This window comes from Marmota marmota, unplaced genomic scaffold (assembly GCF_001458135.2).
Source record: "Marmota marmota marmota unplaced genomic scaffold, marMar, whole genome shotgun sequence".
Classification (NCBI taxonomy): domain Eukaryota; kingdom Metazoa; phylum Chordata; class Mammalia; order Rodentia; family Sciuridae; genus Marmota; species Marmota marmota.
The window spans coordinates 10557786-10581328 of record NW_026000221.1 but is presented as its reverse complement, the minus strand read 5'-3'; the positions used below and the strand labels follow the sequence as shown (position 1 = coordinate 10581328).

General features: G+C 36.3%; 1 protein-coding gene and 1 long non-coding RNA gene across 2 annotated transcripts in view; one reads left to right on the top strand and one right to left on the bottom strand.

Moving 5' to 3' along the window:
- Window positions 1-1023: 1023 nt before the first annotated feature.
- Window positions 1024-23543, top strand: part of Dtwd2 (DTW domain containing 2) — a 159943-nt gene continuing 137423 nt past the window's right edge. The window contains 3 exon segments of the mRNA XM_015488608.2: window positions 1024-1051; window positions 7291-7297; window positions 23344-23543. The exon segment at window positions 23344-23543 is cut by the window's right edge and continues 17 nt beyond it. Of these exon segments, the coding sequence (XP_015344094.1) occupies window positions 23378-23543 (166 nt within the window). The 5' untranslated portion in view covers window positions 1024-1051; window positions 7291-7297; window positions 23344-23377.
- On the bottom strand, window positions 20667-23400 carry LOC125612925. The gene is made up of 3 exons (XR_007343403.1): window positions 23104-23400; window positions 22696-22816; window positions 20667-20797 (listed from the first exon to the last, which is right to left on the bottom strand). It is a non-coding gene; the product is annotated as an uncharacterized LOC125612925 (long non-coding RNA).

The window sequence follows — 23543 nt, the reverse complement described above, 5'->3', positions numbered from 1 at the left end:
TAAATGTTCATGATACACTAAGTATACAAGAGACACTTAATATTTAGGATGCACTAAATATATGTTGTATATGAAAACACTCAATATTTGTAGTGTCATAGTTCAACTATTCATTAGTGGTACCCATTCTGACCTCACACGATCTCTATCCAATCAGCATGAATTAAAGCCAAGATATTCAATAGGCTAATTGGAAAGCTGCTGTTGTGGCCAGGTGTACTTGCCTGAGTCACCAATAGAAGTATGTATTATTGGTCCACAGTACCTTCTGCTTGTGGGCCTCCTTGTTCAAATCTCAACTTTGTACCTTGCTACTACGTTATTAGTGGGGAAAGCTCTTGTGGTAGGAAAGACAGAACAAGAGGCAGGTAATGAGGTCCTTCCTATCCTCCTCTCTTGCCATTTGTTTCTCACTGTGTGTTTTAAAGGGACTTAATAACCACATGATTTGAGTATTTTAATTTAGTTTTAAATCTTGTTGTTCTATGACCTCCGAGATAGCTTTCCTGGTAGTATACCTTTAGGCTAACTGTACATCAAGGTAATTTCCCACACAACAAAAAGATTGAATTTCTGAAAAGTTAATAGATCCGATGGCATTTTAATCAGAATCTTAATGTACTCTTCTCTTATAACTGATCAGTTGAATCTAACTGATGCAACTTACTAATGTAAGTAACAGCAATGATGCTCCTGAGGAAGAAAGAGGGGAAAAAAGTAAATGGAGAAGATCATGGTGATGGAAACTCTTGTCCTATTACATAATAAGATTTATTTAAAGTACATTTATTAAGACCATGTAGTATTGGCATATGGATAAATAAATATACCAATGGAACATGATAGCAATGTATGAGAACTATGTTGTAACTATATCCTGTGCCAAAAAGATGGATTCAGTATTCATTAGGAGTGGAGACACTTTAAGGAGAAAATGGCAGCAGCTTTGGGTATCAGTAAGGACAGATGGCATTACCACCATCAGCTGAAGCAGTTGTACAGAAAAGTGAGAACACTATTTTGCAAATAAGAGCAAAATGCAGTTCAGAGTGTATACACACACACACACACACACACACACACACACACGAACATCTGAAAGCCTCCAAACAGCTTAGGTACACCTTGAAGAACTGGACTTCTTGCAATTTCTATAGAAATACTGTTGGGTCATAACTTTCTTTCATACCCATTGTTAATGAGAATGGGAATGCATGGTCATGTGAATTTTCATGTTTTAAAAAGGCTCATTGATACAAAGAATACTTTACACAAATCACTTGTAATCACATATGACCATGGGTTGAATTGGCCCCCTCTAGAAGATGTTGAAGATGTTAAAGTCCTAACCCTTACTACCTGTGAACATGATTTTATTTGGAAATAGGATCTTTTCAGATGTTCAAGTTAAGATGAGGACATTAGTGCAGGCCCTAATCCAATATAACCATTTCCTTATAAAAAGGGGAAACATGGACATAGACAAATAAAGAGAGAATCCCACATGAAGATTGGAGATATGGTGCCATAAGACAAGGTATTTCCAAAAGCCAGGAGAGGAACCTGAAACAGATCTTTCCCTAGTGCCTTCTGAGGAAGTCTAGTCCTGCCAGCAAATTCATCTTAGACTTCTACCTCTTGGATTGTAAGATAATACATTTCTGCTGTTTCATCCACTCAGTAATGTCGTACTTTGTTATGATAGCAACTCACGCAACATGTAGTTGGGAGAAAATGAGTACCTTGGTCCTGAAGGCGAGCTCTGGGAGATACACCAAAACATCATGTGAATCTTTTTTCTTATCAAAGTAAAAACATTAGCAATGTACATGTCAAAAATCATTGGTGATATAATTAAGTTTAAGTGTTTACAATAGATTGAAATAGCAAATTACTCTTGGAATAAAGTAATATGATATTTATAAAGCCTAGTAGGCTATGTTATATATGCCACAAGTCCCATGAGTTTTCAGTTCATGTACAAAAGGAGAAAGCTACTTAAGACAGAACAGTATAAATTGAAGGAAAGGTGCTCCAGGTGACTGCCAGTTGGGAGCATTTTTTAAAGAGGGAAGGAGGGTGGAGCCCAGAAAGAGTGGAGTGATCTGAGGAGTTGCCAGCACAGCACCAGGAAAACAGAAAAAGGAAGCAGATTTTGTTTATTTGGTGGTTTGTAGGCCCTAATTCATGAACTGGAAATACTCGTTGCACTAAAAATGATAGACAAATTTGACTAGAGGTGTTTAGAAGTCAGGGAGAAGGCTGTAAGAATGGTTAGGGAAGTCTTTACAGAGTTGGATTTAAGCTGAATTTTGAAGGTCAGGCATTTTTCCAGAGGCCAAAGAAACACGTCCCAGAATTTTTGAGGGAATTTGGATGTTTTATTTTGTATTGTGAGACAGGGTCTCACTAAGTTGCCCAGACAGGTTTTGAACTAGAGAACTTCTTGCTGCAGTCTCCTGAGTAGCAAGGAGAAATTAGAGCTGTTGATTGGGTTTGAGAATCTGTTTGAACAAAGGTGAAAAAACAAAACATGTAGAACATAGAATTCAATGATTTAAGTGCACTCCATAACATTATTTTTTGTTTGTTTTAAAGTCTATTTTGTCTGATATTAGTAATAGCTACTCTAGGTTTCTTGTAGTTGCTATTTGCATGATTTATCTTTCTATATCCTTTTATTTTTTTCTTATTTGTATATGTGAATTGAAAGTATTTCTCCTGTAAATATCATACAACTGGTTTTTATTTTTATTTATTTATTTTTGAACCCAGGGCCTTACACATAAGGCAAGAGTTCTATCATTGAGCTACATTCCTAGTCCCTCCATTCACATATAATGTCACTATTGATGTAGTTGGATCTGCAAATTTACTTTTAGTTTTCTTGTCTGTTTTGTTCCTCTTTATTGCTTTCATTTGCATCATGTGAATAATTTCTAGCCTTTGCTTGTGCTGCTACAACAAATTACTATAGACTGGTGACCTGTAAGTAACAGAAATACATTTCTTACAGTTCTGAAGTCTGAAAAGTCCAAGGTAAGGACACTCTGCTTGTAAGATAGTACCTTGTTGTTACTTCTTCTAGAGGCCACACTGTGTCTTCATATGGCAGAAGCCAGAAGGGAAAAAAGGCCTAATTAGCCCTTTCTGGGACCTAATCTGTTCCCAAAAGGCCCTATTTCTTCATTTTACCACAATGGGAATTAAATTTCATCATGAATTTCAAAGGGTACATACTCAAACCATAACATTTTCTAATTTGGATTTCAATTTTATTAATGATTTTTTCCCACTATTGTTTTGTTATTACATCCTTAGTGGTTACTCGAGGGCTTACTGTATATATGTTAATTTATCAGCTTCAGTATTTATGTCTTTTAAAGAAGCTAAGAGAAGAAAAGACAGCAAGCATATATTTTTAGATGTTGTTTATTATTATTTGTCATTTATGGTTTTCTTCTTTTATTCCTATGGATTCAAGTTACCACCTGGAGTCATTTCCTTAGTCCAATACAGCTTTTTTGTACTCACTTCCTTTGTATCCTTATTGACAAATGTATTACATTTCTGTGTGTTATAGGTGCAACAATTTATTATTTATCTATTGTTTTATTGTCTTAAAAGTTTTGTTGTATATATTTAAGGTATCTAATGTATTTTGATATACATATTAAATTAAATGATTATTATAGTCAAGCAAATTAACATATCCTTGTGTTCTCCCCTGGCTCTTAGTGGGAGTATTCAACAAGTTTTACCCATCTGCCGGAGTTATCTAGCAGGATTGATGCCTAACTACCCACAGATGGAATCACCTTGATTACCAAGTCTTGGTTTCCATTTTTCCCCTTCCCTGCAACATTTTTCCATTTATTTATTTATTTATTTATTTATTTATTTTGGTGCTTCTGGGACTCACCTCCCAAATAAACTCGCCATGCTTAAATTCTTGTTTCAGGATGTACTTCTGGGCAAACCCTGTGTAAGTCACATGTCCAACTCACCTACCCTCTGATCCCAGCTACCAAGAAATGCTCTTTAGAAGCTACCAACATGCAGGTTCAAAGCATAATGTTACATTAACAATATAGTAATCACATGTAGAAAGTGAAATACACTACCTACCCATTAAGATAAAAATTACTATCTCATATTGTAACATTCCATTTATTATAAAATAGAACTTTTATTATTAATGTTAATTTTATTCATGAGCTGAATTATAGAGTATGGGAAGAAAGAAAAAAGGGAAGGAGACAAAGAAGGGAGAAGGAAGGAAATAAAAGAGGAAGGAAGAAAAATCTATCTGCAGAATGAATGTTTTGTTTTTAAGTGGCCTTTGTGAATCATGAACATTAGCAATGTGTCACTTGATGCATAGACCCATGCTTAAAGGGTCAAATATAGGAATAAATGAACACTGAAGCCTTGATTTTGGTCACAGGCAAAAAGGAGGAAGTATCATTCCATCAAATGAGCTATTTGTGCAAAAAACTTGATTAAAGATCCCTCTGATTTCTTTCCTGTCATCTTTGGTTCATTTTTTAGATAGAAAGGAATAAAAACAGAAACATTCTCATATCAGTACCAATTTAATAAAAACTGGTTCTTCACATGTATAACAAAATATTTCGCTAAAGAATAAAGAAAAATAAAAGTCTTTTTCTAGATCTACACAGAGATATGTAAATATAACAGTGGGGAAATCTGTATACCTGGTATAAAGCAATCTGCCTTTAAAAGATGATTTATACTTTGGAGGCTGACGCAGAGTACTTGAGTCTAGCCTGGTCAACATAGTGAGACCTCATTTAAAAAAAAAAAACCAAAGAATTATAGTCTAAAAGTTAATTGGAATTTTAAAAACTTACAGGGAAATTATTCACAAAATATTCACAATAGAACTCCTTACATATAGTTGACTTCATTTTACAAATAAAAATAACATCATAAATTAGTAAGAGAGATCTAAGTCTCTTAGAGTGGAAATACTCTTTGATCTCTTGTATTTGTTTAAACAGAATGTTCTTCATAGAGACTTTTTGACGAAGAACAGTGAGTTCTGTTATTTATGAAGCTGTGCTTTAATTCAAACAATGAATTGAATTGGAAAGTTTCCCTAGATTCCTTTGCCAGTTTTTGAAGTCCTCTTTCCCTCCAGGTTGGTGACAGCTTCCTCCCCACTCCTCTGCTATGTCTGGGGTATTTTGAATGTTTCTTACACTAAGAACCATTTACTGTTTGACCTGCTGTTTAAAGAGTTGAAATACCAAATAAATCACATAAAACAACGTGAATCTGCTACAGTATGGGATTTGGCTGTTTCTTCATTCATCAAAGACCAGCTTTCCAACTCCTGCCTGAGTTCTGAGATAAAAAGACACAGATTCAAGTTCTGCCTCTGTCACTATTTTTGGTGAATAAAAACATGGGTTGTCTAATAAATGAACCTAGCAGTTCTCTGTAGGTTGTCTGGATGAACTAGCTGGGACTGGGGACACCTCTTTCCTTGCCACTGGAAAGGGTAGCCTCTGAAACAACTAAGGCACCAGTGGTTCCCATTCTCCTCAGGAGAAGAGCTATGCCTAAAACCAACTTCCAACAGAGTTTAACAAGGAGTGTGGCCAGACAGCTGGCACCTAAACTCAGACCATTTAGTGCCCCAGCCCAGACTTTATGTCTCCTGCTTATAAGTCCACTCTTAACTTGCCCTATAAAAGAGAAAGGAACAGCGGGTGGATCCCTCTCTTGAAGCACAGCCCTATGGTGCTTTCAGCTGAACCCTGACCCTGCCTATCTCACCTCATCTGTCTGTGACATATACCAAGAGATACTATACTGCAAATATATTTGTAAGCACTCTGGACTTGCAATATATTACTTCCTTGATCCTTAGTTTCCTCATCTATGAAAAGAGAAAACATACTATTTATCTCACAGGATTGTTCTGTAAGTTAAATTTACTCATTCAACTCATGTGAATCACTACTGAGTTAGTTTTCATGTAACGTTGGCTGCACAGATAAAATACACCATCTTTGAGAGAGTTTTGGTGTCATGGAAGGGCATGGACTTTTGAGCTGAAGAAATGGTTTTACATTCCAACTTTGACCTTTAATCTCTGAATTTAAGAGAGGGTGTGAATGTTAAGTGAGATTCTATCTATAAAAGGATCAGGTGTGCACTTAGTACCTAGTATATGCTCAATAAATTCTTAGTTTGTGTTTCTGCTTCCCTTCTTCCCTTTTCCACTTCCTCCTTATTTCATGTTTCCTTGCTTCTTACCCCATTTGGACTTATTCTTCTTTGTTTCACTTATCTAGACTCTTTCCCCCCTCCAAATCTTTCCCCAAACTGATATGACATATTTTTCAAAACTCCATACATTTTTAACATGTTGTAGGAATATAGGAATGAATTCTTAGAGGATGTGGGCTTGAGGCTGAGATAACTTTCTGGAAGGGCCCTGAACCTACTGTACATGGAGAAGTTGGGCAATATACATTCCTGCTTGGTTGTTTCAAATTTGTCAAAACTTCAGTTACTACTTATATAAGTAGTTAATCAGATTTGCATCATCATGGAAATCTGGGTTGTTCTTTGCTTCCCTCTTCTGGTGACTTTCTTTTTAGATTTCTTTGGAGAATAGCTGTAATTTGGAGGGTTGTAGTAAACAAGTCAGTAATTCTAGAGTAGTATCTAGTGATTCTAGAGTACCTTCTCCATCTCTCCTTCTGAGAATCTAAGATTGTGTTGTCATTTTACAAGGGTTTACTGACGTCAATGGGGATTGAAAGACTAGAAAAATTGAAATTTGAAATTAGACATGCTGTTGAAGTAACCGAGTAGAACTCAGCTAAGATGATGAGCTTGGGAGAGTGGAGGGGCTTGCTCCCTAAGAATCTTAACTCAGTGACATCAAGTCCAAGGCAGAAAGCAAATTAATAAAGGGACAGATAGTGTAGGGAGTGCTGGCTTAAATACATTCAAATGTAAACATTTCAAGCATTGAATATGCCACACCAAATGTTAGTGGGCTAAATTTGCTCCATGGGGCATCAGTTTGTAATCTTCCCAAGTCTTACAGAATTTGGTCTCCAGGAAGTACAGCCACAGATAACAGCGGTGAGCCAGCAAAGTGGTTACCACCAGGAAAGTTCAACTGGGTATCCAGGGGTGACTTGAGAGGGAGGGTTGTTATGGTGAATAGTACTGGGGGAGTAAGCCAGTAGTTGAGGAGGTCCCAGTTCCCTGGATGAGAGTATTAGGAGGCTGGTCTTAGTGGAGGTGCTCTGTGGTGGTAGAAGGAACAAGACAGATTTACCAACCAGGAAGGCCTAGGTATGAGGCTGGAGATTTTTATTGGGACTCAGAAGAACATAACAAATGGCAAGACTAGCAAGCTCCTCGTCATTACTGAATTACTTGCATGGTTGAACTAGTGATCTTTAAATTCCTTGAAAACATTTTTGTTACTTCTTAAAAACTGATTTTTAATTGCTGAGAAAAATACAGAAGCATAATAGAAAAGAACTTTTAGATTGTCATGTGTAAGGGAAGACAGGATGTTTTCCAAAGCTTAGGGCCAAGTAGGGAATCAAGAGCTTCTTACTTAGGAAAGAGGACTTTGTGGGTAAAGGTATAGGAAACTGGGGTAGGAGATAGAAAAAGGGTTGGCCAGACTTCCTAAAGTATCTAGAATAGGACTGATTTCATATTATTTCAGATAATTTATCATGATTTTTGGTTTGAACATATTGTAGTTTGGCACCAAAATATAAAACCTAGCTCTTGTCCAGTTAGCTCTTTATTATTTATAATATAGCTAAACTTTTTAAAGGAATTATGAACTCTCAGATATGAAATATTCACCTTAGTTAAATCCATGTTCTAAATTCTTTTGGGGGGATTATGGACTATTTTGGCTTTCATATACTACTGATCTTCACATCATGGTTTATACTGTCTTAGAATAATTCTGGCTTGGCTGATATATGTATAGAAGTGTAAAGAAAAACAAAAAGAGACAGAAGCAAGGTGCAGGTCCAAAGTAAAAGGGCTGTTCCTCCGAGCTGCCAGCTTTATTTATATCCATAGATTACATTAAGTCATTGGCATCATTAGTACATATTGCTCATTTAAAAAGTTACTGTTATATGGGCAGGTTTAGGCGCAGTGACATAATTGTATTATCTAACAAGAGATTTTCTTTATTCCCAAAAGCTTAGTGTCTGAGATTAAGGTCGAGGCTGATAAAACTCTAGCACAGAGCCTCCTCTTGAAGGAGATTACCATAGTAGTTAGGCATTGAGCATGTATTAGTTATCTTACTAGTTCCTGAGAAAAATTTCAGAATATTCCAACTGTGGGAAACACAGCGCCTGTTACACCCTGAGAGTTTCCTCACCAGACGAATGCTGCCTTGTACATTTCCACAGCCAGAATCCTTACAGCTCCCCTTTTTCTGTTGTATGGTGTTTTGGATGAATAACATTTGTTTTCTCTTTAATGTTGGTGGAGGCAAAAAAAATAAGGTAGGCATTAACAGTAACAAGCATAACAAAACAGTGCCAGTATTGGTAAACATCCACCTAAGAACAAGGAGTCTGATTTTTTCTGGATTTCCCATAGCTGGGGTATAACAGCAGAACAACATTATCATAAGGATCAAAACATTTACAGAGTTTTGTGTGTAAATTTAGCAAAAAGCAGTAACAAAATTTTCCAGAGTGTATTTTAACCCCCTTTGAGCCAACAGCTGTTGAACTGAGGCTGTTAATGATTTTATATCTCCCCAATTCACTGGAGGTTGGGTATATTGGGGCCATCTTATGGTGTCCCTTCTCATTCGAGGAGAGTGATTGTCTTTTGTTTGACAGAATCCTCCTCATCCAAGGTCAAATGAAACTTGGGGATTGAGTTGTGAAGTCCCTTCTGTCAACTCATGATTGACAGGTCTCATGAACCAAACCGGAATCCAAATAGGACCTGTTGGTGTAAGCACAGTAGCATATCTTTTTCCGCATGTGATTAGAAGCATATGATCTTAACTCAGGTGAGGTGGTCTCTAGACAAATCTTAGATAAGGTGTTTCATTTTTAAAAATAATCTTAGTCTCTTTCTTAAATATTACTTTATAAAGTTTTTATATATAATTTTTTGAGTCTATGTGAATCAGTTAACATAATTTAACATTACATATGAAATATAAATCAAACAAAGCAAGAGAGCCTCAAACGCTTTTGTGGGGAAGAGGAAAAATATCTTTACATCTCAAATTGTGAAAGCTTAAATAAAACAGGCTCTCTTTATTGCCTATTAAAAGTATATCTGACGTCACCTCTCAGTATAGAGAGTAACACAAAATTTTATAATTTATGACAGATTATTTTTATCTAATTATAGAATTTAAAAGCTCACATATAAAGTTTTTTTTTATTATTTTACAATACTTTTTATATCTTTTCTTTTTCTTTTTCTTTTTTTTAATTTTTTATTGTTGGTTGTTCAAAACATTACAAATTTCTTGACATATCATATTCCACACTTTGATTCAAGTGGGTTATGAACTTCCACCTTCACCCCATACACAGATTGCAGAATCACATCAGTTACACATCCATTGATTTACATATTGCCATACTAGTGTCTGTTGTGCTCCGCTGCCTTTCCCATCCTCCACCCTCCCCCCTCCCCACCTCTCCCCTCCCCTCCCCTCCTCTCTCTCTACCCCCTCCACTGTATAACCCTGAGGGTCTCCTTCCATTTCCATGCAATTTCCCTTCTCTCTCCCTTTCCCTTCCACCTCTCATCCCTGTTAAATGTTAATCTTCTTCTCATGCTCTTCGTCCCTACTCTGTTCTTAGTTGCTCTCCTTATACATATAAAGTTTTAATTAGATTTGTTATTTTTATAATAGACCACTGTTACAGAGAAGTTTAATTTGGAGAACACCAGTTTTGTAAAGATGTTCTCCTAAACCTTATATTCAAAAGACTTTATATGACTACTTTTAGAATATGAAGAAACCAGTTAACAGCCCCACAATTACATTGATGTTTATAATTACACTGATGTTTTTATATTAATCAAGTTTAACTTTGAAGAAAAATTTAGAATCTGGAATATAGCATAATACTCAAAAATAATAGCTTATCAATGTTGGATAAACAATAATGTTTTTAAAGCCTATTTTTTGATAAAACTCATAATATGTAATTTTTAGTCCAGAGAACACCAACTTGGGAAAGTGTTCTCTTAAGCTTTATATTTAATGAAGTTTAACTTTTAAAGTACACTTGAGAATCCAGAGTGTATAGTAATAATAATAATTACAGATCTGTATGGGTTAACAAAAATCAAAGGATATCCTTAAATCTCTTATACATTTAGGGAACAGTGTAGAAATTGACTTTGTCAAGGCAAACAGATATAAGACAAGTCTTTACATAACACTTAGGCAAAGCTTAAACAGAATAGTTCTCAGATGCACACATATATACCTAGACACATATATTTTGGGTGTCAACAATATTGTTATAACCTAAATAACAATTTTTAACCAGTTACAAAGTAAAAACAGGAACTTTAAAACAGGAACACACCTTAATTTCCTTAAGACTTAACTTCCCAAGTAATAAAACTTAATACAAGAAAATTATCTTGGGAAGAGTAGACCAATGTTTCAGACTTTGCTTTATATCAGTACATTAAATTTCAAATAAATTTAATGGACTGTGCTAATTATAGCCAATTTAATCATAAATACAAACTTTTTGAAATTTACCCTTCACTTACACAGACTTTCTTATCACTTACTCAGACACTCTTGTCACTTACCCAGACCCTCTTATTGTTTCACAATTTTTACCATAGAAGACTTTCTTACCCAGAAACATTTTCTGTTTCCTTTATATGCTAATACAAGCCTTACATCTAATTTCCATCATAAATCTTATGTCTAACTCCTTCCACAAGCCTTATATCTAATTTCCCATCACAAACCATCTTATATTTAATTCTCCATTACAATATTATATATCTTTCTCTCCTTTTAAATTTATAATTTGAAAACATCTTATATTTAATTCTCCATTACAAACAATCTTATATATCTTTCTCTCCTTTTAAATTTATAATTTGAAAATTTGCAAAATTTTAACTTTAGGTAAATTACTCCTCTAAATAAGATGAAATACTTAGTTGTTTATATTATGTTAATTAAATACAGCTGAAACATTTTGGATCCTTTGTATATATAATTACACCTGTTAGAACTTTAACTCTTAGTAACCTTGCTTTAGTGAAGACCCAGACAAAGCAATCTTAAACTTCTTTGTTAATTTATCCATTTGAGAAAACATATTTATGAAGATTCATTCCACTTATGTTAAATTTAATTTACTCATTTTAACTGTAAAAAAATAAAATCAGAAAAATGTAATTAACAGTATTAATCATTCTTTTCCAGTTGAAGAAAAATCCTAGAAGCAATGACTATTACATTATTACATTGTAGAGATTTATAGAAATCAACACTTTATTGTCTGACCACCTAGAAAATATTTGTGAGTTAGAATTTTAAATACATCTATATTTTTATTTGATTACTTGATTTGAATTAAATTATTTGGATTCATTTTTTTGGTTTAAATTTTTCATTTATGAGTGCTCATTTGTCTAAATACAAATTTTGATAACAAGTACCTAATATATAGACATAGGACAGGCCTGTACAGCTGGAAATGCCAGGTATAAAATCCAACAGCCATGATGGACACTGAAATCAAAGGTTTCAGATGGTTATCATCTTAACTCCAACATCACCATGTCTATATCCTCCGAATGATTTATTAAAATAAATTTTTGAATGTATTTGAGAGCTAACCCTGGAGAAGTTGGCATCTGGACAAGGACAGAATGTAAAAACCTTTATAGTTAGATAAAATAAGACTGATCAGAAAAATACATGAACTTATGTAGAATATTAAAAAACGTACATGGCTGCAATACTAACTTCTTCATCAGGTCAGAGTGTACCTTTAGTTCAGATAAGAGTCGGAAGTCTGTGAAATTCTCAGAAAAAAAAAATTGAAAAAGAAAGCTTGTACATTTGGAATCGTTTACTTTTGTCTTTTTGTGCTGTAACATTAGAGAGGAACTGGTTAAGAAAGCTGGCTGAAAACAGCTGAGATAGCCAGCTAAGCAGTTTTGATTTAAAAGGGACACTTTTTCCCTTCTTTCATCTAAACTGGTTTTCATAAGCCTAGTAGTCTTATAGGCCCTGTAATTTACATTTTAACTATAAGGCTAGGAAAGCTAGAGATCCAGCTGAAGCTAAGAGGTGAGGAAAACTGTTGTAACACTTTTTATTTTATAAGATTATCCTCTTAAATAACAGTTGTAGTTTATATTCTTTTTGGAGAGTTCTTTTTTCTTCTTTTTGTTTTTAAGTGTTTTTAATTGTTCATGCTCTAATTGGCAAGTGGGATTCAGCCTAATAGGACAAACAGCTAAATTATGAGTTTTTCCTTTCTCCTGTACTTGTTGCATATTTTCCATTAAATCAGGATCTAGGTGGGGGTGGGGTGATTGCTGCTGCTGGCCACTGCAGATAATTTAAAGGGGCCACACACCCAGGAGGCGCTGGGATTGTGGCAGTGGGCAGTGTGGGAGGGAAAGAGAGCCTGGGATGAGAATTATAAAGCTTAAATTTAGAAATGGCATCATGACAAAGAAAACAAACTTCCAGCACAAGCACAGGAGCTCCATGGGTCCTCATGAAGCTTCTTACTATATCTTCCCAATCTTTTGAACATAAAGAATCACTTTCTGGGTACCAGGAGCAACAAGAATCTATTTCTGCTAGCAAAGTAGAAAATAAATAAGTAAATAGCATTACTTACAGTCCAGGCTTGTGAAGTAAATCAGAAAGTTCAGCTTGATGATGATGGTGTTGAGCATCAGGGAATTTCCCATAGCTTACCAGTGAGGCTGGGTACCAGATGAAAGATGCATGTCAAAGCCTGTTTCAGGCAGTAAGCTACTCCCTTCCCCTGTTAATGTGTCTGTGTCGGGTGCCAGCTGTAAAGAAAAACAAAACGAGACAGAAGCAAGGTGCAGGGCCAAAGTAAAACAGCTGTTCCTCTGAGCTGCCAGCTTTATTTATATTCATAGGTTACATTAAGTAATTGGCATCATTAGTACATATTGCTTATTGTATAAAGTTACTGTTATGTGGGCAGGTGAGGATGCAGTGACATAATTGTGTTATCTAACAAGAGAGTTTTTTATTCTCAAAAGCTGAGTGTTTGAGATTAAGCCAAGGCTGATAAAACTCTAGCACAGAGCCTCCTCATGAAGGAGATTACCATAGTAGTTAGGCATTGAGCATGTATTAGTTATCTTACTGGTTCCTTGGAGAAACTTCAGAATATTCCAACTGTGGGAAACAGAGCACCTGTTACCCCCTGGGAGTTTGCTCACCAGAGGAATGCTGCCTTGTACATTTCCACAACCAGAATCGTTACATAGAAAAGTATGAATCTTTTTAGTCTTCAACTATTGGCTTATATTATGTAATAGTGATTGGCCACTATGTTTTTATTTTCATGACTTTCTAAAGGCAAGTAAGAAATCACTTGTGACAATAACTATATACCTCAGGATAAAATTAATCACTGTCTGCTGATACATTGTCATATTACATTCTAGTTCTGGAACTTGTATCTAAATGCTATTACTTGAATGCAAGAATTAATGAATTTTTTTAAAAGAAAAAAGGTATTTTAGAAGAGAAACATTTCAGTTTGCTATTTTCTTTGCTAAACTGCACTTGCACATTTTCTAAAACAAACAAAATAAATCATCTATCATATTCCTGTAAAATGGCATTTTTAATTCATAGATGCTTTGTGTATAATGTGTTTCCAAAGTGTAAAATCTAAAATCTCCTATGTGACTGCCACAATGAATGCACTCATACATCCTCACATCTGATATTCTAACATTATTTGAATGCTTAGTTTTTCTTTAAACCCCCCCCCCTTTTTTTTGGCAATACTCACATCTGCTTTAGCAATTATGTGAGTTTTTTTAAAAAAATATTTTTTAGTTGTTGATGGATCTTTATTTGTATGTGGTGCTGAGAATTGAACCCAGTGCCTCATGCATACTAGGCAAGCGCGCTACCACTCAGCCACAACCCCAACCCCAATTATGTGAGTTTTAAACTTTCTTCTGAAAAAGAGTTTTTAAAACATTTATGTTGCTCATATATTACAGCCATTATCTCTTTGGTTACTTGAAAAGCTATAATAAAAGTAGAGAGAAATTAAATTAAAAGCATTCTTAAGAGAACTTATGCCAGACATGTTTACTTCCTCAGTTTCAGCTCTTTTGCCAGAAGAGACAATGGTAAAAACATCTGTAGCCTCTAACTGAATCATGTGAGTGATCATGGATTAGTTAAGAAAGAGCAACTCAGGAAATAGAAATTCCAATCTGATGTAATTTCATGATGTCAAACCATTTATTATGCTCTAAGGTATCTTGATTCTGTACCTTTAAAAATTGGGAAACAAATAACTACTGAACAGTGTGGAAAGAATGAAAGAGAAACAGAAATAGGCCAGGCATTAGAAGGTCTTGTTTTCTAAACCCAGCTTTATCACTTAAAAAGCCATGTTAATTTAGATTAATTTAGACTATATTTTCAGAGACTGTCATTTTTTTCTCATCTATCAAACATAGATAACAGATATCTTATTTACATTATGAAAGTGGCAGGAAAGAACAAATAAAATAACATTGATAAAAGAACTTTATAAATTTCAAAGTGCTATGCAAATGTAAGTTATAATTTCAGAAACAACATCAGGGCTTTGGTATAATACCTTCTGTTGCAGCATGGAATTCATCATAGCTGCTCTATTTCAGATTGTTCAAAGGAGTATGTCAGTGGCAAGGCTGCATCATATTCATATGTGCAGGAATTTCTAGGTTGGTATTATAATGAAATTCAAAGGATACTTATTTTAGAATTCTATTTTTGTTAAATCACATATATACTATTTCAAGGACTTACATTTGTTTTGAGAATTCTCAGATTTTTCCTCACTCATTTGTTTCCTATTCCTTTTACCACAAACTCCACCCTCATCTTGCCCTCCTGAACAGTAAGTTAAAATAAATGTTTATAGAAGAACCAGAGGTCATCTTTATGTTCCAGATCTTCTGGATGCCTACAGCCCAGTCAAAGGGATATGAAATGAGTTCATGGTGCTGCTCTAGCCATGGTAAAATATAGCCCAGCAATGGCTCATTTTCCTTGGTCCACCCCTTCTGAAATCAGGCAAACACCAGGCATATCTAGGGAAAAGTTGAACTCCTTTTATTTTTTGTAAATCAAAGCATTCTTCATAATATCAGTATCAATCTTCAAATCCATATGTCTATCTCTGATCTTTCCTTAATATTCCAGACATCTACCTGCGTATTTGAGGGTCCTTGCTGATAAGTAGGTTAAGTATAAGAAGGGTAGGGGATATAGGACAATTCCTATCCTCAAGGTCCTTGCTGGGTACTATAGGAAATCTTATACAGGGTTGTTGCTTTGGAGGAAGCAGATGAGCAAAACTGAACTTCTCTCTGCTCATTTCTACTAATTACAAACACATTGTATATACAATGTATTCATGATCTGCACAAGTAGTAGCTTAGGTAGATCAGTGTTTTTTTCTCTACTCAATACAAAACATATCTTTAATTTTTTTTTTTTTTTTAGTCACTGATGGACCGTGATTTAATTTATTTATTTGTATGTGGTGCTGAGAATTGAACCCAGGGCTTCACACATGCCAGGCAAGCACTCTACCGCTAAGCCACAACCCCATCCCCACATTATCTTTTTTTAAACACATTTTTTATTTGTAAGTGGACACAACTCCTTTATCTATCTATTATCTATCTATCTATCTATCTATCATGTTGAGAATCCAACCCAAAGCTTCAAATGTGCTAGGCGAGCACTCTACCACTGAGCCACAACCCCAGCCTCCCCAAACACATTATCTTTTTAAAAATTTTTTTTAATTAACCTTGTAATTCTTTTTTTTAGTTGTAGATGGACACAATACCTTTATTTTGTTTATTTATTTTTATGTTGTGCTGAGGATCGAATCCAGTGCCTCAAATGTGCAAGGCAAGCACTCTATGGCTGAGCCATATCTCTAGCCACTGGACCTTTATTTTATTCATTTATTTATATGCAGTGCTGAGAATTGAACCAGTGGCTAACATAGTCTAGGTAAGCACTCTATCACTGAGCCACAATCCCAGCCCTAATACACATTATCTTTTAAGTGAAATTCATAGTACCCTATTTCCCTTTACATTTCAAGTTGAGAAGAGAATAATTAGAGAGATTGGGCCAGGGCTTATAACTTTCAGGTATTGGCTCAAATGAGGAGAGTTCTAGAACTATTAGTGTTTATTCAGTTTTGCAGAACAAATACCCTGGTATTAAGCATCACTGTTAAAAGATTCCAATTTATGAAATCTCAAACAGTTATTGTGTGATCTTGTTACTTAATTTCTCTAGGCCTATTTCTTTCTTTGTAAAGTGGAAACACTCATATTTATTTGATAGGTTGTTGCTAAGATTTTATGAGATAGAGCTTGTGAGGTAATGCCTAGCGAGTGAAAAGTTTTCAGTAATATGTGCTTTTCCCCAAGACTGATTAAACTATCAATTAATTATTAATTAAATAATATTTTTAGACTGAAACATTATACAAGCCAAGGTCTTAGTAACTTTTTAGACATTCTAATTTTAATCATCCTGTGTCATATTATTCCTACTTAAATTTTATACTTATTTACTGTTTCACTTCAACATCTTACAGAATTTAGAACTACAAGAATAGGGAAGAGGGCTGGGGATGTGGCTCAAGTGGTAGCGCACTTGTCTGGCATGCGCAAGGCACTGGGTTTGATCCTCAACACCACATAAAGATAAAATAAAGATATTATTAAAAAAAGAATAGGGAAGAAAAACAAGGGAAAGAAGGGATTGTGACAATGAATTATTGCTGTGGGGAAAGTTTCCTCCAAATTGGATAGTTTATAAACAATACATACCACACAAATGTCATGCTTGTATCCAACCTTTCCCCCAAAACTTTTAAATTGCCAAAGCAACCCCCCCGCCAAGTAATACATAATCTAACAAAGATTAATCGATTTTTGAAAAAGGAAGAGAGAGAGCTGGGCATGGTGGCATGTACGTGTACGTCCCAGATACTCAGGAAGCTGAAGTGGGAGCATTATTTGAGTTCAGGAGTTTGAAAGCAGTTTGGGCAACATAATGAGAACCCTGTCATCAAAATCAAACAAAACCACCAACAAAAACAAAACAAAAAATCCCGCCTCCCCCCCCCAAAAAAGTTTATTACTGAGATTTCTTTGCTTCTTTTTCCTTCCCAGTAGTGGGGATTGAACACAGGGCTTTACACGTGATAGGAAAGCACTCTACCTCTATCACTCAGCTACATCCATAGCCCTTCTGTATTTTTATTTTGAGGCAGGTTCTGGCTATGTTGCTCAGGCTGGCCTTAACTTGCAATCCTCCTGCCTTAGTCTCTACAATAGCTGGGATTACAGATGTTTCCCACTATGCCTGGCTATTAATATTCCTTTTAATGAGAAAAACCTATTACTTTAGGTAAATTGCAATGGTTCATAACTTTGGTGCCATCTGGTTTAACTAAGGAGTGACAGATTGTTTCAATAGGTTTGAGGTAGAACCTAAGACTATATCAAATAATTATGAATGCTCCATAGAGGATTCTAATCACCCCAAAGATTGAGAACTATGTGTGTAGTGGAAAAATCTACAGATCTGAAGTAACAAAACTTGAATTTTCTACTTGGTCATTTTCTTTGCTTAGCGTCTCATCTGTAAAAAAAAGTATCTTAGGTGAGATGAATGGTTTTCAACTCAGGATGCAAGACAGAATTCATGGGAGTACTGATGCCTGCAAGATTTCCACTCAGGTTCTGATGATCTGACTTGGGGTGGGGGGTAAGTTTTATCAGGTGATTCCAATGTAATCTAAGATTGAGAAGCAATGGCTAGAACATCTTTAAGTTCCATTCTACCCTAAAATCAGCTGATTTTGGTAACTAAATTAATCTTTGTTTCATTAAAATAAATTAAGCAGTTTGCCAGTCATCTGATTAGATTTTTAATTATTTAACTCAAAATATTTAATTCAAAATATGAAAATAAGTGCGTTAAAAAACTAGGGTTTGTTTGGGGCTGGGGATGTGGCTTAAGCGATAGCGCGCTCGCCTGGCATGCGTGCGGCCCGGGTTCGATCCTCAGCACCACATACAAACAAAGATGTTGTGTCTGCTGAAAACTAAAAGAAAATTAATATTAAAAATTCTCTCTCTCTTAAAAAAATGAATTAAAAAACAAACTAGGGTTTGAAAAATACAAATCCAATAAACAAGATGCTTCAAAAAATAGTGTAAAATCAAAATTTCGTGTGAGTAAGGCATAATATATTTCCAAGTGAATTAAATCTTAAAATTTAAAGAAAATACAAAAGTAAAACTGCATAGCCAGGAAATTGGAGTAGATCTCTGAAGAAAATCTGACAGAAAAACAACAAAAAAAAATTTATTTAGAGCTACTATCAGGAACTTAAAAAAAAAAAGATAGACATTATGTCAGTGGTCTAACCAATGAAAACTGGTCTAGCAGATATTAGTGAGACGTTGGGGAAAAAGCCTGAAGGAAGGCCTTGCAGAGAAAGACAAGTTTGACCCCTTCCCTAGAGTTCAAGGGTGTAGTGAAATGCACAGGAAGCTGGGGTTTGAGGAAGAGAAGACTCTCCATCATCAATGAGGTCATTTAAGAACAATTTAGGTCAAAACAATCATGCAGATGTGCTTGAGAACTTGTATTAAATACAAGCATCACTAGACTCACTACTAATTCACATAAGACTAGAAAGTTCATCCAAGAAACCAGGGAATGGTGCTGGGGTTTCTGTTCTCGCGACTAAAAGGCTCAGGGGTCACTCTAGTTAAACTGGGCTAACTGGGCTGCATGAAATAACCACACAAGAGACACAAATACCTTTTTCTTTGGGGTTGCTGTGACGGCTCCTCTGACCTTAAGGGTCCACAGAAAGAGACAGAGCGAGAGCATGCGCTGACCCCTTTTATTGAGAAGCTATTCAAATGAGGCAAGGAGTCAGGTTTCAGGGGGCTGAGTGTATCTTCATGATGTCCACTGTCAGCAGGTTGACTGACACCTGGGTAGGCCACACCCAAGGGCACAGTAAGAGGAGGGGACACACACAAGGCACTTCCATGGAAGATTCTATCCTAAACAAGGCAAGGGGTTATATTATAAAGGAACAGGTGAGCATAGTTTCACCCATGGGGCTGTAGCAAGACACACCCATTTCTGTGACTGAGCGCCTCAGCACCCAGCTGGGGAGTGTAACTCAGTCACCCGGAAGGTTGGCCTCCCACACAATGGAATTAATGAAACTGTTTCTACTTGTATTACTTGGAACTAGTCAGATAATTGGATTTATTTATTTATTTATGGTACCAGGGACAGAACCTAGGGGACCCTTAACCACTGGGCCACATCTCTGCCCTTTTTGTTTTGATACATAGCCTCACTAAATTGCTTAAGGCTTTGTTAAATTGCTGAGGCTGGCCTCCAACTTGTAATCCCTTTGCTTTATCCTTCCAAGTTGCTGGGATTTCAGGCATGCCACCATACCCACTGTAGATGATTAATTTTGATATCTAATGTTCCACATTTTTCTAAAAATACTGCTTACATGTTCATTGTGTAGAATATAAGGGAAAAAAAATGAAAATAGACCCCAACCTCAGCATCTTGATAGAAATTTGATGTTCTGTATACAATTTTCCATATGCAGTTTGTATGAATTTGCATCATAAATTTAGTTGAACAAATTTATGGTGGGCAGAGGCATGATTTTTACCTCAGGTGAACATATTACTTTATAAAGTAAAAGGGAATTAAAGCTGCTGCTGGGGCTGGGGTTATGGCTCAGCGGTAGAGAGCTCTCCTCGATGTGCAAGGCCCTGGGTTCGATCCTCAGCACCACATAAAAATAAATAAATAAAACATTATATATATATATAAAGCTGCTGCTGATTTGACTATCCTGTCTTAGCTATGTGCAAATGGAAGTGGTACAGAAAGAGAGGGTTGGTCAGAGAAATGTATTGGAAGAAGCAGAAGAGTTTTGAAAAATGAGAGGACTCAGTCTACCATTGCTGGCCTTTTAAGATGGAGTAAGGGGACAATGAGACAAAGAACATGGGTGACATTTAGAAGCTGGATATAGTCCTCAGGTGATAAGCCAGAAAGAAAATAACAAGGAACTGAATTTTGCCAACAACCTAAATGAAAAAGGAAATGGATTCTTAGAGTCTCCAAGGGAATACAGTCTAATATCTAGATTGCAGTCCTGTGCAATCCATTATCACATTCCTGACATATAAAACTGTGTGTTGTTTTAAGTCACTAAACCTGTGGTAATTTGTTACAACAGTAATAGAAAATGTACATAGCAAAAATAAAAAAAAAAATCATCTTTGTTTCATTTAAATCAAGGTTAATCCAGTGCTGAATTCACATTTTCTTGGATTTGCAGGATATTCAATCCTTATCATTATCATTATTTCTTCTCCCACTGAAGTATCCTCTTCTTCCCATAAGACCAGGCAAGGTTGTCTTCAAACCACACAAAGACCCATGGAAAGAAGTATAATGGTTAGGTTATCTACTTGAAAGATAAACAAAATATAAGTTAACATCTTACTAAAATGTCTTGCCACAGGTAAATTGGTTATATCTCATCAACGATATTTTATTCCCCTTCCTAGTGCCTTGGAATTTTCCAGAAGGTGGGTCACTGATAATCTTTATTCTGAAACCAAGTATGCCACTGGTAACATCACATTTTCTCAGTTTTTTCAAGATCAAAGCTCATAAATCTGGATAGTGGGTGATTTTCCTGCCTCCGAGAGGGGAAACTGACTCTCTTTTCTGACTATATCTTTTTTTTGTTGTTGTTACTAGGGATCTGGAGATTGAAGCCAGGGGTGCTTTACTACTGAGCTACATCCCCAGTCCTTTGTATTTTTTGTTTTAAGACAGGTTATTTTTTGTTTTAAATACAAAGGTATTTTTTGCTGATGCTGGCCTCAAACTTTTGATCCTCTTGCCTGAGTTGCTGGGATCACAGAGGTGAGCCACCAGGCCCAGATTAGGGGTTGTTCTTTAAACAGACCACATATATAACAATGGAAATAGACTATGCAAGATGAGAAAAACACGAACAAGGGAAAAAGTAGTGGGAGAGCTAAATGGCTGGATTTTAAATCCTTTGCAGGGTACTCAATGATCTGATATGGATGTTAAAGAGAAAGCCAAAGATGACTCATGTGCTGTCTCACAGCAATGTTGGGAGCTTAGAGAAATCTTAAATGACTTAAGAGAATATTTCTTTTTTTCTTTTTATTGATACTAGGGATCGAACCCAGGGACACTTACCATGGAGCCACATTCCCAGCCCTTTTTAAAATTTTGAGACTGGATCTTGTTGAGTTGCTATTGCTGGCCTCTAGCTTGCAGTCTCTGGCCTCAGCCCCCAAATCATTGGGATTACAGGTGTATGCTACGGTACCTGGAGAGAGCACATTTATGGAAACTAGAGAGGAGCAGATTCCTTTGGTTTAGATAGTCACACAAAAGTGTACTTATGCAGTTAACAAGTTGTTTCCCCACCAGGACATAATGGCATGTGTCTGTAATCCCAACGGCTCAGGAGGCTGAGGCAAGTGGATTGAAAGTGGGAAGCCAGCCCAGCAACTTAGTGAAACTCTCAACAACTTAGAGACCCTGTCTCAAAATACAAAATAAGAACCAGGGACACAGTTCAGTAATAATGCAATGCACTCCTGGGTTCAGTCTCCAGTACTAGGAAAAAAAAAAAGGAAAGAAAAATTTAAAGCTCATTCTCCTAAATCTGTAGCCAGGATTTATTTAAATTTTGGTTCATCTTCTTTCCTATAGTCTCTGTGTTTAATTTATCTCCCAATTCCAACTGGTTTAAGTGTCAATTCTTTTTCTCATCCTACTACCATCAAATGTGGCTTTTCCAGACATTTTCTAACCTTATATAGGGTACTCCAAAAGAAAAGAGGGGTGTTGTTTCCAAGGGAAAATAGTGCAGAATAGCTGAAAACAACAACCCTGTATTCTATTCACAAATATTATTTTAAGATGACTGAGAAAACTGACAGAGAAACATTTTAAGAATTATAATATTACTCCATTATATTATTGGTAGTCCGTTTTATTAATCCTTCTTGACAAAAAAATTAATATAATTGTGATCATAAAACAACTCACATGATTGATGAAAACCAAGTTTAATTCTTTAAATGTTGTATATTAGCAGAAATAACAGGAAACATTACAAATGAAAAGAAATCAGCACTCATTTTGGGCAAGAAGCATTTCTAACCTCATTCTAAGTAAGATTACATTTTGATTTTTTAAAAAACTGAGCTACCTGGCTATTTCAGTTAACCAGAAGCTATAAAACATTGGGGTAAGGTAGTTACCTTTTATGGTTTTTTTCAACCATAAAACCTATATATACTCCAGTCCACGGCTCCTGTTGCATCTTGATCCCAAGGGTCTCGGACAATTTAAAAACTTCATTTAACAACTATTTGGTGTGTACTGTGGAAGAGTATGAAGAAATATCAAAGGATGGGGAACAGGACATAGTATGAAACAGAGCAGCAGAAGAGTTCTGTTTTCAGTAGGCCTTTGTTGGCCATTTAGCTACCAAGTACTTCAACTAGCTGCTAAAACTACTCTGGATGCACCTTACCCTGGGAATTCAGTAAATTCTTATAAACTGTAGCCAGAAGGTAGGAAATGCAGAATTCCATCTTATCCTTAGTTTTATGGGTATTACATTCAAATCTGGTTATCTGGAGTGCTTTGGGAAAGGACGCCCTTACCTGTCTTAGGGACGCGGCCTAATTTCACCTACAGTGCCACACAACTCATGCTTTCCTACCTGGTGGCACGTCCCAAATGGCCCTGGCCAATAGGCTCGTTCCTTCCCCGCAGCAGGGCGGGACTCCAAGCCCGGGCACCGGAGACCCGCCCCCATACGTGGCGTGCGTGAATGCGTGCTGCGTGGCGCCAGCGGCGTAGGCTGGTTTTTATAGTGCGTAGCGCCCTCCAGCGTCAGTAAGTCCTCAATGCGACGGCCTGACCAGAGCACTGGCCATGGAGCCGCAGAAAGAGGCGCGAACACCCCCGGACCTCATCGTGAGGCCGTCAGGGGCCTTGAGGTCTCAGACGCTTAGTGAGGAGGAGCGGCAGGAGGGCGGTGCATCGCTGGTAGCGTCCACCTTGGGCGCAGAGGCCGATAGCGCGAGTGCGGATGGCCTGT